The 12,950-nt window shown below is 62.7% G+C and overlaps 1 protein-coding gene across 2 annotated transcripts; it reads right to left on the bottom strand.

The window, feature by feature from the left end:
• Window positions 1-434: 434 nt before the first annotated feature.
• Window positions 435-12,637, bottom strand: ADCY3 (adenylate cyclase 3). Of its 2 annotated transcripts, none has more exons than XM_032185646.1 (20): window positions 11,522-12,637; window positions 8,478-8,627; window positions 6,569-6,699; window positions 6,116-6,227; window positions 5,729-5,856; window positions 5,289-5,447; window positions 5,035-5,197; window positions 4,802-4,960; window positions 4,514-4,656; window positions 4,277-4,438; window positions 4,089-4,176; window positions 3,755-3,871; window positions 3,216-3,484; window positions 3,039-3,120; window positions 2,525-2,683; window positions 2,059-2,205; window positions 1,857-1,970; window positions 1,646-1,772; window positions 1,404-1,528; window positions 435-1,192 (listed from the first exon to the last, which is right to left on the bottom strand). In XM_032185646.1, the coding sequence occupies exons 1-20, from the start codon at window positions 12,206-12,208 to the stop codon at window positions 1,010-1,012; spliced, it is 3,405 nt and encodes a 1,134-aa protein (XP_032041537.1). In that variant the 5' UTR covers window positions 12,209-12,637; the 3' UTR covers window positions 435-1,009. The 2 variants fall into 2 exon arrangements, with proteins under 2 accessions (XP_032041537.1, XP_032041536.1); XM_032185645.1 differs by having other exon boundaries at window positions 3,039-3,123.
• Window positions 12,638-12,950: the final 313 nt, after the last annotated feature.

The raw sequence follows: 12,950 nt of genomic DNA on the forward strand, positions 1-12,950 counted from the left end.
AGAGGAGCTGACGGGTCGTCAGGGTGCCTGCAGAAGACCTGTCACCCCTCAGGGCTTATATCCTGAGCCAGCTGAGCCCCAACAAGGGAAAGGAGCAAAACCCACCAAAGGCATCGCCCTTCCCTTTGGGGACCCCTTCAAATATTCCCCTGGAGAGGCTGTGGAGCCCTTCTCGCTGCACCTCCGACCCCAGAACACAGCAGACTTTGAAACCAGGCTTTGAAATTCATCTGCTTTCTATTCAAGAAACTGGCAGCGTAATTACACCCCGGGCGTGCCTCCTCTCCCCCTGGTCCCTTCTTCCACCAGCAGCCGAGCCCAGCGAGCTCTGCCCCGGGGAGCGAATGGGCACAGTTAAAAATATAAATGTTGATCTGTACTCTTTTTATATATATATATATATTATATATATAATATATTTATATATCTTAAATACACAATATCAGTTTGTGTTTGTTTGTTTTTTTTTTCCCTTCTCGGAGCCAAAGGCAGGACTGAGCTCCCCCTCTCTCCCCCGGCTCCTAATTAGGGTTGGTTTGTGACGAGGATGGACGTGGGGCGGGCTAACGGCGACCCCCCAGGCGCTGCAGCACGCAGGAGAGACGTGGTGCCTTCCCCTCCAGCCCTGAGTGTGATTCTCCTCGTGCCCAGCGCCCGGTGGCACCCGGGGCCTGCAGTGCTACTCGAATATCCCTCGGGACGCACCGGGGAAAGGCGACCCCAGCCCCGTGCCCGCCGGGGGCTGGGAGTTGTGGCCAGAGCAGCCCCCTGCCTCCCTCCTGCTCGGCCACGGGAGCAAAACCCCGCTGGAAACCTCCAGCAGAGGCTCAGGAAGGGTGGTTGGAAGGGGTTGCTTGCTCGGATTTGCTTTCAGATCTGCACTTTTTTGGGAGAGACGCCCCCGGTGTCCTCGGTGGTGGGTGCCAGGCATCCCCAAGGCTCCCCAGTTTGGCGCGGGGCTTTTTTTTTTTTTTTTGGTGGCTGTGCTGGCTGCTGGGCTCCAGGCCCCTCAGGAGCTGTCCACCACCTGATGGGGCAGGGTGACGGACGAGCCGTTGACGAAGGAGCCTTGCTTCTCCCGGCCCTTGAGGAAGAAGGTGAGCAGCTCCCCTTTGCCCTTGACGTAGATGGCCCCGCGGCGCACGAAGCGGAAGCCGTACTCCTTCAGGATGAGGTGGGTCTCCTCCACCACCTGCGGGGGACAAAGGGACCACAGCAGGAGGCTGGAGGGGGGACGAGGTGGCGAGCAGGGACCCCAGCGCCCCAATTTTAGCACCCCCACGCTCCATTCCCAGCCTGGAGGAGCCCCTCAACCACCCCCAGCCCTGCCACGCTCCACACAGGGCCTTCCAAGAGCTGTCCCCGTCCCTTGGCTTCCTGATTTCTCCCCTTCACCACCTCACCTGGATGTTCCCCATCACGCCGGTGGACTCCATCCTGCTGGCCACGTTCACCGTGTTGCCCCAGATGTCGTAGTGCGGCTTGCGGGCGCCGATGACGCCCGCCAGCACGGCGCCCTTGTTCATGCCTGTGTGAGGAGAGCAGGACGGCTGTCACCCACCCCGTGGCACACTGGGGACATCAGGGTGGGCTCCGGGGAACCCCACACACCCCCAACCCTAATTCCCCACGCTCCCGGACTCGCCTATGCGGAGCATGAAGTTGTTGAAGGACTGGTAGTTGATGTTCATCAGCGTCACCTTCATGGCCAAGGCGAAGTCGGCCAGATCGGCCAAGTGCTGCCAGCGCTCCTTATCCGACAGGGTCTCCTTCTGCGAGGGGAGCAGGGTTAGGGGTGTCCCCCCCACCCCAAAATCTCGTCCACCGCCCCCCCTTGAGGCGCAGGGAGCCCTCACCTTGGCGCCGTAGCCGTTGGCGTTGGCGTCGGGGGTCACTCCAGAAGCGGCCATGTAGGTGCTGCCGATGGTTTTGATTTTGGTGATGCAGCGGAACTGGGGCTCGTCCAGGAGCTGAGCCGTGGAAAAAGAGCTTCAGAACCACTGGGGGGAAACAAAAATGTCCCCAAAGTCCCCCGTGGTGCCCCCGGGGCCGACTCACCGCGTCGAAGTCGGAGATGATCTCGTTGAGGAAGCGCAGGCACTCGATGCCCCCGTTGTTGATGCTCTCCTCGGTGTAGAAGTCGGCGAAGTTGGGCAGGGAGGCGAACATGACGCCGATCTCGTCGTAGGACTGGCTGTACAGCTCCTGGGGGTGAGGGGGAAGGATGGTATGGGGGAGCTGGGGATGTGCCTGCACTGCCAGCAAACCCCAAAGCCTCCCCCAAAGCGCAGCCTGCCTCGGTTTCCCTTGGGCGTGGGTGGAAAAAAAAAATGAGGGTGCTCTGCGGTCGGCCAAAAAAACGATCTTTATCCAGCCAAAAATGCTCAGCTGGAGCCTTTTTGGCAAATTTCTCTGGATCTGGGGGGGGCCAGGCGCAAAAATTTGGGGCAAATCACGAGTCCTGCTCTGTAGGATGGGCTCAGGGGACAGCGGGGCTGTGGTGCCACCCTGGGTGCCCCCTCACCTCATCGCGTTTTTTGGAGCCCAGGAAGTGGCGGGCCACGTGCTCGGGCAGCATGTTGGTGACCAGGGCCTCGTTCCAGCGCCGCATCTCGTAGACCCGCTCCTTCTGGTCGTGGACGTCGATCTTCCAGAGGAAGAGGGTCCTGGCCAGCTTCTCCACCTGCAGGAATGGGGGGGAGAGGGGTGCAGTGGGATCCCTCCAGCCCCAGGAGCATCCTGGCTGCTTTTGGGGCCGGTCCGGGCTCGGGTGGTGGCTTTGGGGCGAGGTGAAGCCCTAAGGGGAGGTGTGGGATTTGCTCTGGGACCCCCACAGGGCAGATGTTGGCTTTAGGGCCATCGTAATGCTGCTTGCCCTAAATCCTAGGGGCAAGAGGGAGGTGCTGATGCGGCCCTGGTGGGTTTCCTTAGGCAAGAGCTGGAGATGGTTCCTTGAAGCGTGCAAAAATCAGGGCAGGGGCTTTGGGGAGGGGGGACAACACCGAGGGGAGCGAAGCAAGGGGGTGGCTTCAACTCACGTGGCGAGAGAAGTAGTAGAAGCTGAGCATCACGATGAAGATCATGGCCGTCATCGAGTATTTGGAGGGCACCAGCGACGACCTGCTGGGAGACACCCCAAGGGTGGAAGTAGGGTGGGAGGGGGGCTCGGCCGTGCCCCTCGCGCCGTGCCCACCCCCCCTCCTGCTGCCCCTTACGCGCTTTGCTGGCCCCGGCGGCGGTCGTAGTGGTCGAAGATGTGCCCCCAGGCGTAGACGTTGACGGTGCCGGCCGCCCCGGTGATCAGCACCATGAGGGTCAGCTTGACCATGTGGCTGACCTGCACCAGCATGATGGTGGCCACCAGGGCCAGCAGGGCGATGTAGCTGTAGTATTTGGGGTGCTCCCCGCAGCCCCCCGGCCGCGGCGGCGGCGGCACCGCGGCCGTGCCGTTGCCCAGCCCTCCGTAGTCCTGCCAGCAGCTGAGCTGGGGGCACGAGGAACAGGGTGAGGATGGGGGACGAGGGGTGGTGATGTCCCCAAAAGGGCTGCGAAGCCACCAAAGGGATGCGGGGTTTTGGGGGAGGGAGGGGGACGTCCCAACCAGCGGGTAGCCCCGCTGCGAAAATCCACCTCCCCGCTGCAGCGCGGCCTGAATCGGTTTAACGATCGGCTTAACGGGGCCGTGCACAATTATGGGGTCTGGGGAAATAGGGGGAGGGCAGAGCAGGGTCCTGCGCTGCTCCTCGTGGCTCACCATGTCCACGATGTCGGCCGTGGTGACGATGATGATGGCAGCCATGGCCCAGGTGTTGCGCGCCCAGCGGGTCCTGTCAATCCAGGTGGAGAAGGCGACGAGTTTTTTGGGGAAAACCTGCAGGGAGAAGAACAGGGGGGCTTCACCCGGGTGGGACAGAGCAGGGGGACATCACCGTGGCTGTGAAGAACCCTGACTGGATGATGGGCTGGCACAAAACCCAGCTGGGGAAGAACCCCAAACCTCATCCAGCCCCATCCCTGGTGCGTCCCCGCTATTTTGGGGTCATGGGGTGGTTACGGTTCATCCCCCCCTCCCCCTTTAACCTTCTCACCCGGGGGAAGATGGCTGCCAGCGAGCAGAGGGTGAGGATGAGCAGCAGGATCTCCCCCACCACGAAGGTCACGTAGTTGGCCACCAACCTGCCCCAAAAAAAAAAGACCCAAGAGGGGACAGGTTCGAAGCCTTGTAGGGCCAAAGATGGGCTGGGACCACCCACCCCCAGCATCCCCCCAGACGTACCAGGGGTCGATGAAGACCTCCACCAAGGCGGTGAAGAAGAGGATGACACAGGAGCAGCTGAAGGCGGCCCCGCTTTGCTTCTCCTTCTCCACCGAGTAGCGCGTCTCCATTTCGGGGTCGATGAAGCGCATGGAGAGCCGGAAGGTGCTCTTCCCCTTCAACCTGCCAGCGACACGGCCATCAGCACCCCACGGCACCGGGACCGTGCCAGGACGTGTTGCCAGCCGGGTAACTCACGCCTGGAGAGATTCGCGCTCCAGCAGGGCCTCGTTGAGCAGCTTGTTGAGCTCCTGCTCGTTCTGCGAGGCGTCGATCACCCGCTCGGCCAGGTCCCGCAGCCGCAGCCGGCGCCGCGGGTTGGGGAAGGAGGGGTTCACCGCCTGCACCACGAAGCCAAACATCAACAAAAACGTGCCAGCATCAAGGTCAAGGCATCAGAACCCCGTTGACGCCGTGGTCAAGGCGTCAGCCCCCCCAAAAAAACGCAAATAAGTCGCCGGAGGGGGTGCTTCCCCTGCGCCCTACCTCTCCGTCCTCCTCCCCGCTCTCCAAGGTGCCCCTCGCCCTGGCGTCGGGCTCTTCGGCCTCGTCGGGGCTGGCGCAGGCCACGCTGAGGCTGCCGTTGCGCTCCTTGGTGTTGACGAGCAGCGGGGAGCCGCCGTGGGACGAGGTGAGGGACAGCTTCTGCCGGGAGAAAGGCGGTGGCTCGAGGCGCGCCGAGCTTCGCCCGCGGCGCCGGCGCCCGCGCCGCCACTCACCACCCCGTTGATGCCGTTGCGCAGGGGCTGCTTGGGCACCACGATGAGGTAGGTGACGATGCCCTTCTCCTTCAGGTACTCGCAGCGAGAGCCCCCCTCGCCCGGCTCCACCTCGAACTCGCCCTTCAAGCAGTCCATGGTGCTCTGCGAGATGTGCACGCGCCTGCGGGGTGCGCAGGGTGCCGTGAAGCGGGGGGTTGCCCCCACGGCGGCCACGGGGCCACCAAATCGCGGCCCCGGCACGGGATGCTCACCCCGGGATGCCTCCTGCTTCCATCTTGTTGGCCACGGTGACGTCGGTGGACCAGACGTCGTATTGCCAGCGCTTCTGGCCCAGCACGCCGCCCAGCACCGTCCCGCTGTGCACCCCCACGCGCATGTCCACCGCCGTCTTGGTCTTCTCCCGCACGTAGCTGGGGGGGCAGAGGGGTGATACAGGAGTCAGCCACAGCCCGTCCTGCTCCCACGCTTCATTAATGATTAGCCCCTCGTTAATTTAACACGCTCGGCACAGGAGGGGAGAGCCCAAGATCCAGGGTTTTTGGAGAAACCCAGCGGGGTCACCCCCTGGCGGAGCACCAGGAGCCCCTTGCCCACACCAGCACCCACCGCAGGGACCCCCCAGATTTCCACCAGACACCCCAGGGACGACGACGAGGACACCCTGGGGACGGCAGCGACGAGGAGCCCTTACGAAATGGCCTCCACCATGGCCAGCCCCATCATGATGGAGCAGACGGCGTGGTCCTCCCGGTAGTCGGGCAGCCCGCAGATGCAGTAGTAGCAGTCGCCCAGGATCTTGATGCGCAGCTGGTGGTATTTCTGGGGAGGGGGGGGACACAAAGTGAGCCCCCTCAGCCCACCTCACCACCCCCATCCCTCTCCTGGGCCGGGCTTGCTCCATCCTTGACCCGTGCCCACGAGGGACGCAAAAAATCCGATTTTTCCATTCCCTCCCCGCCTCCCCGGAGGCTTGGCGGGCCCCCACCCCTTCCCAGCTCTATTTTTGGCCACGTGTGACACCAGGCAGGGCCCGTCCAGCGTGTCCCCTGTCCCCTGGGTGCCGGGCGGGGGAACTCACGGCTGCCAGCTTGTCGAAGCGGGCGAAGAGCTCGTTGAGGAGCTTGACCAGCTCCTGGGCGCTGCAGGACGAGGAGAGCTGCGTGAAGCCCACGATGTCCGCGAAGAGGATGCTGCGGGGGAGCGAGGTGACAAATAGGGGGGTGATTCGCAGCAAAACCTCGTTTTTAGCGGAGCCGGTCGTTCCAGCTATGTCCCAAAAAGGCTATTTTTGGGACACGGCTGAGAGCGATGCTCGGCAAATCACGGCTGGAGCAAAACGCGGCCCCGAGGCACTGCCTGGCCGGCAGCCAGCCCCCATCACCCTTTTGCTTTAGGCACAGCAAACCACCCCGATCTCCTTCTAGGGCTCTGCTGGTCACCGCCAAATACAACAAATTGGGATTTTTTTAATTTTTTTTAATTTTTTTTTCCCTTCCCCAGCAGAAATAGCGCGGCGGGGAGGCGGCCCTACCTGACGTTCTCGTGGCGGTACATGTACATGGTGTTGAACTGCTGCATCTCCTTCTGGCTCGGGTCCTTCTTCATGTCCTTCAGCATCTCGTCCGCCACGTGCTTGGGCAGGATGGAGAGCATCAGCCGCTCCTGGGGGGCACAGGGCAGCAAAGAGAGATCGAGTTTAAGCCAAGCCTGTGCCACGCACGGTGCAAATACAGGCTGAAAATGCACGGCTTGCATGCAAGGTGCAAACACACCGCCTAAATCCACACTGCAAAGCGTCTTCTCGCCCTCCAGATCCACATTTTGCTCCCATTAATGAGCCTGTTTCCAAATCAGGCCGATATTTGGGTGCTCCCAGCCTGGTGCCCGAAATCCAGGCAGCACGAGCAGCCCCGCAGCCAAGGGAAGAGGCAATGCTGCTGCCACCCGTGCCATCCCGTTCCCCAAATTGTCACCGAGAGGTTTGCAAGGGGCCGTGTGGGTGACCAGGAGGGGGCAGGTTCCGTGCTCGGTGCCGTACGCTTTATTTTGGCACAGGCAGAAGTGCTGCAAATTTGCTTTTTTTTTTACCAGAAACCCTTCTGCAGCACCTGGATATGCAGCCCGACACCTCGCTTGCAACACCTGGAGCTCGAGAATTAAAACTCACTGGATTTTCCAAGATTTTAGCAGCCCAAAAACCCTCCCTGAGCCCCGACATGGGGACAGCCTCCGGGGTCCTGCAGCGATGTCCCAGACAAAGTCCCTGCAAGCTGCCCAGGGGGTGAGCAAACCACACCGGGGGGGGGGATTTCTTGATTTAAAATCACTCTGGGTCCCCACAGGAGGAGCAATCCCATGGGGATTTCGTGCCCTTCACCATCTCCACAGCCCCCGGAGCTGGAGAAGGGACAAACACCCAGAGCTGGCTGCGCACGGGGCTGTGCGCTCGGTGTAAGTAATGCTGCTAATTAAAGGGTTTTCCCCCGAGGTCCTGGGGTTTTGGCACACAGCAGGGCTGTTGCTGGAGGAACAGCTCCTCTTCTCCCCCCCGAGCCTTTCAGCACTGCAACCACGCAGCCGGCGTGCGACAGGAAAGGGGCCGGGGGTTGCCAAAAACAAAAAAAAAAAAGGGGCTGGGGGTCAGGGGATTTCCCGAGCTACCCGTGAGGGTTTGATGCTGAATATCCCCAAATTTTTGCCGAATGAGCTTCAAAGCTGCTGATGGCCTCGCCGTAGGGGGCGTCCCTGCTGGGGAAGGGGCCACAAAACGCTCCCCCTGGGCTCAGAGCCTGGGATGGGGGGCGAAAAGCACGGGGCCGGCCCCGCCACGCGTCTCTGTTGCCATTGGGAGCAAATTGCTGGCAGCGGCTCAAGCTGATAAGAGATGGGAGACGGGGAGAGAGGCCCCTAGATAAGGCTCTAAAATTAGCCGGGCTCGTAACTGGATGGTGGCTGGGGAAAACGAGGTTTTGAGGTGCCAACAGCGCCCCGGCTCCCCTCAATGGGGTCTCTCGGGGGCAGTGTCACGACCCCAGCCCCGTGGTGGGATTGGACCCATGGGAAATGAAATTTCTGAGATCCTGATGGGGATGGGGACATGCTGCAGGGCCATGTGTGGGGTCAGGGAGGTGCCACGGGGATGGGCCTGAGGATGGGGACGTGCCTTGTGGCCATCCCCAAGGATGGGGACCTGCCATGGGGCTCTCTCTGGGGCTGGGGCCGCGCTTGGGGACCTGCTGCACGTCCCCAACACAAGGATGGGGACAACGTGGGGACCCCTATACCAAAATCCACGAGGTCCTGCAGGATCGCAGCCACACGGCGAGTCCCCAGACGAACTCAAGGTGCAAAACCACAGCTATAATTCCCACCTGGGTCCTCCTCTCCCCATTTCCACCATCCCACGTCCCACCCTGCTGTCCCCAGAGGTGGCCCCCTACCTGCTGCTGGCTCTGCTCCTCCAGGTTGAGCTTGACCTCGAGGGATTGCCGCGCTTCCAGGAAGGCTTTGCGGTGCTTGCGGTCGGCCATGTAGTAGGACATGGTGCCCACCGTGATGGCGCACAGGTAGATGGCCACGTTGGACAGGAGCTGCAGGAAAAAAAAACAAAAAAAAACAAAAAAATACATTTATATTCTGGAGGAGGACACGAATTCAAAGCTGGGGGTGAGGCAGTGGAGCAGGGCCGTGGTTATCTGCTGGGGCGACTCGCTGGGGACCATCACGAAGGGGTTGCTTTGCTGGAGGTGTCCGTGTGGGGGCCACGGGAGAGCTCGCAGCCCCTGCGGGATGATTCCGCCTCATTAAAGCTTGCAGAGGTGTTTTGGAAAGCAGCAGCGGGTCCGCAGGGGCTGGGGGCAGCCCCAGGGAAGGCTGCGTGGAGGCTCACGTGGGAAATGTGGGGATGCTGAGGTGGTTTGCAGCAGGGAGATATTTTCCAGGGGGGAGAAATGAGCACGAGGAGCCAGGGGAAGCATCAGGGACCCGCAGATCATTCAGTGGGATGGACTCTGCCCCGTTCCCAGCCCGGCCCCATTGCCACAGCTCGGGATTCCCGGGAAGCCCCAGAGCAGCAGCTGGTAAGGGAGAAGCGTCTGGAGGTGGGCACGGAGAAGAAACCCCCAAACAAGCCGCCGGTGGCTATTTTTAAGCAGGGTTGTCATGGCAATGCACCGCTCTGCAGGGCTCGGCACGTGTAGGGCCGCCGGGAACCCCGCCTGGCCGGGGACCCGCTCCCCTAAAGACCCCACACAGCAGCCCCGCCGAGCCCAGCACGTCCTGCTCGAGGCTGCTCGACCCTAAAAATCATCGAGACGTGCTCCAAACGCACCACCCTAAAGCCATCGAGGTGTGCTGCGAGATGCCAAACGCGTCCCGGCACCCCAAATGTCCCCATGTGGAGGACGTGGCCCCCGGCTGGGTGAGGCTGTGCACCGCAGGAGGAGCGATGCCACCCCATCCAAGGCCATCTCAATCCATCCCCACCGGTGTCCTGCGGTCCCTTTCTGGTGTGTGGGGCCACCCGAATTGAGGACAGGCCATCGGCTGAGCCCAGCGAGCGGCGATGAAGCCAAAAACAGGAGATGGACACCCCGCTCCATGCCCAAACCTGGGGAATGCTCTGCAGCTGCTTTGTGGGGCTGATTTGGCATCAAAAACCACCAAACCCAGACCCCCACGGTGCCATTTAGCCTCAGGGTTCCTCCTCGACAGCCAGGACGGGGGCAGAAGCCTCCGGCATCTCTCCTTAACCCCCCTGAGCCGCTCCGGTCCGAGCGGCACCCGCCGGTCCACCCTATTAATAGCAGCTGCCCTCGGGGAGCCGTACGAACGTCTATAATAATCAAGCGTATGATGTTTATTTCTGGACATAATGTTCCTCTTTTTTTGCAGCAGGCAGAGGCTGAGGCATGCGGCGTTGCCAAGGTTTTGCTGGCCCCAGCAATGATTAACGCGGCCGCGGCGCATGCCCGCCCGGGGGGGATGCCCGAGCAGCCCCCTCGGCTCCTGGCACGTTGGCACCGGGCTTTGTCGTGGTGTTGGGGGCGAAAAAAAAAAGGAGTTGGAGCCCCCGTTGCATCCGTCTGCCCGCTCCTGGAAGCGTCCTTGGGGCTGCAAAGGGTTTGCTTCGGGTTGGACCCGGCGTGGTTTGGGAGAGGGAGCTGGGGACGCCGCTGCTGCGCGAGGATTTCGGCTCCTGGAGTGGTGTCCCCCCGGCTGGGTGTCACTGCACCGTCCCGTGTGCTGCAGGAATTGTCCCCAAAGTGCTTCTCCTTGCACCGTGTGACACCAGGAGGTGTCCCACGGAAGGGGTGCGGGCTCTGGTGCCAAACCAAACGCCCAAGGGGAAGGGGAAAGTCAGCGTTTCTGGGGGGTTTTGGAGAGCAGGCTCCGTTTCCAAGCTCCTGGGGTGATCGGGGACACAGCACCCGACTCCAAACCTCCCCAAAAGTAGGCAAAAAACCCCATGCCCCTCCTTCCTCTGTCAGCAGGAGGTCTCCCAGGACCTGCCCCAGAGCGTCCCAGCTTTCCATAGGGTCCTCCCACAGCGTGCTCGTGGTGAACAGGCAGAGCTGGGAGTTTCCAGCAGGATTTTCCCCCCTAAAAAGCCACCGGCACACCGAGTCCTCGGCGCTGGGGAAGCAGGGGAAGGGGCATCGCCCCTCTGGCTACAAACCCCACTGATTTGGGGCGGTGAGAACAGTCCCGAGCTGCTCCAGGCAGGAATTCCCCAGGAAATACCGAGGCTGCTCGAAATTTTCCCAGGAAATATTGAGCCCGAGGAGCCAGGGCCCGTTCTGTCCCTGCGTTCCCATCATTCACCGCCCTGCCTGAAATGGTGGCCCATCCTTAGGGCTGCTTTTGGGATCGGGGATGCCCTTTTTCCAGCTTTGTTTTTGCAGGGAATCATCCACAAGTGTCCCCGGGCTCTGCCCCACACTGAGCGGCCCCAAATGGAGACCTGGCCCCACAGAGGGGGCGTTTTTGGGGCTGGTCCCTGCATGGGGCTGCCCAGCTCTCCTGGGAACGCTCCCGGCGGCTGTTTGGGAGCCTGGAGGAAGGCCCACGCTGGCCTCGTGCCACGTTTCGGCCAAAAAAAATAGCCATTTTTAGCCAGTTTTGCAATCCGAGGGGAAAGCAGCACAAGCGGGGCCGCCAGGAAGGGCGGACAGGGCCACCCCAAGCCCCCCGTGCCTCAGTTTCCCCAGCAGCCAAATTTTAGCCCACGCATCCACACACCCCGGAGTGGCTTTTGGGGACAAATCTGTGGTTTTTGGGGGCTGGGTCCATGCCTACATCCCCTCCCCGTGCTGAGAGCACACCGTGCTTCCACCAACCACCCCGATCAGCTCTCAGCATCCAGCCCAAACTTTAGGATCAAAGAATGGGCACGAAAACACGAAACGGCGACGATCCACCCAGCGAGGCCGCCTTCCCCGTGCCACCCCAACGATGTCCCCGGGTGTGTCCCCTCTCCCCGTACCTGTCGGAGCAAGGCGCCCTCATCCAGGGCGTCCTGGCGCTGCTGGGCCACGGTGACGCCGAGCACCAGCGTGTGGACGCCGCAGGAGACGGCGGCGATGAGCACGATGGGCGCCAGGCGCAGCGGCAGCGTGAGGAAGAAGGCGAAGACGAAGAACGCCTGCCAGCCCACCGTGTCGCTGGCCTCGGGCGAGCGGGAGAAGCCGAGCCCCAAATAGCAGAAAATTTGGGCCAAAACCAGCACCCAGAGGACGGAAGGGAGGAAACGGCGAGCCGCCCGCTCGGGCAGCAGCCGGTACTTGCAGAGGGCGAAGAGCAGAGCTTGGGCGAGCAAACCGGCCGCCGCCACCAAAAGCGGGGCCAATTTGTCATCGGCGTAGACCAGGGCGCAGGTGGCCAGGACGTAGGCGTCGAAGAGGGCGGCGAAGACCACCAGCACCGGCAGGGTCTCGTGGCGCTGCCTTCGGAAATAGGTCTGGTAGAGGTTCTCCAAGGACTCGGGGGCGAAGGTGAGGCGCGCCGAGCGGGGCAGGCAGAGGCAGGGCCCCGAGCTCCGCACCGTCACTTCGTGGGTGCGCCCCACGCCGTGCTCGGGGTCGGAGGGGAGGCTGACCGAGTAGTCGGCCGAATATTCGGCCGAGCATTCGGGCTCGGAGAAAGCCCTGTGCCGGGGCAGCATCATCAGCATCGCTGCGCATCGCCCGGCTCCGTTTCTTTTTTCCTCTCCCCCCCCCCCGCCCCCCCTTTCGCCTCCTTTCCCTGCGCGCACCGGCCCCGAGCGAGCGCTCAGCGGGGCATCGCCCGCAGCATCCCCTCCCGGCGGTGGTGGTGGTGGTGGTGGTGGGGGCGCTTCTTTTTTTTTCTCTCCCCCGGCTGGAAAAAAAGGGGCCGGAGGAAGGCGAGAGGTTGTGCTGGAGCTGCTGGTGGTGGTGCTGAGAGGATCGGGGTGGGGGGGGGGTTTATAAATAGCGGCTGCCGGGAGCGGTGCCGAGCCGGCCTCCCCAGCCCCTGCGCACTGCCAGCGGAAAAATGTCGCGATGCCTGCCTCCCCTGCCCCTCCTTCCAGGGCAGCCGGGTTTTGGGGGCGACCCCTTCAGCCCCTTCCCGGTCCTGGGAGCCCCCCCACCAAGGTCCCCTCCGCCCCTCTCTTTCCCTCCCTCCCGGCTGCGGCAGCGCGGGGAGCGCAGGTGCGGCCCCGCCGCCACCGGGAGCATCCTCCGGTGCCCTCCTCCTCCTCCTCCTCTTCCTCCTCCTCCTCCTGCATCCCCGTGGGGCCGGCCAGGCTCGGGCCCCGAGCTAGCTGGAGGGTTGGGGAGGGGCAGGGGGGCTTTCCCCCGGCCGGGGGAGGGAGCCCACCGCCGGCTGTGGCGGTCCCGGTGCTCGCCCCCCCCCCCGCCCCTACCCCGTTCCCGGTGCGTCCCCGCCTTCCG

Source organism: Aythya fuligula, chromosome 3 (assembly GCF_009819795.1).
Source record: "Aythya fuligula isolate bAytFul2 chromosome 3, bAytFul2.pri, whole genome shotgun sequence".
Taxonomy (NCBI): domain Eukaryota; kingdom Metazoa; phylum Chordata; class Aves; order Anseriformes; family Anatidae; genus Aythya; species Aythya fuligula.

Excerpts from the sequence above, each read along its gene's own strand:
- ADCY3 (XM_032185645.1), bottom strand. The coding sequence starts at position 12,208 with ATGCTGATGATGCTGCCCCGGCACAGGGCTTTCTCCGAGCCCGAATGC. Across the intron at positions 6,228-6,568 it reads TACCGCCACGAGAACGTCAG|CATCCTCTTCGCGGACATCG; the intron begins GTAGGGCCGCCT and ends GCTCCCCCGCAG. Across the intron at positions 1,773-1,856 it reads CCAACGGCTACGGCGCCAAG|AAGGAGACCCTGTCGGATAA; the intron begins GTGAGGGCTCCC and ends CTCCCCTCGCAG.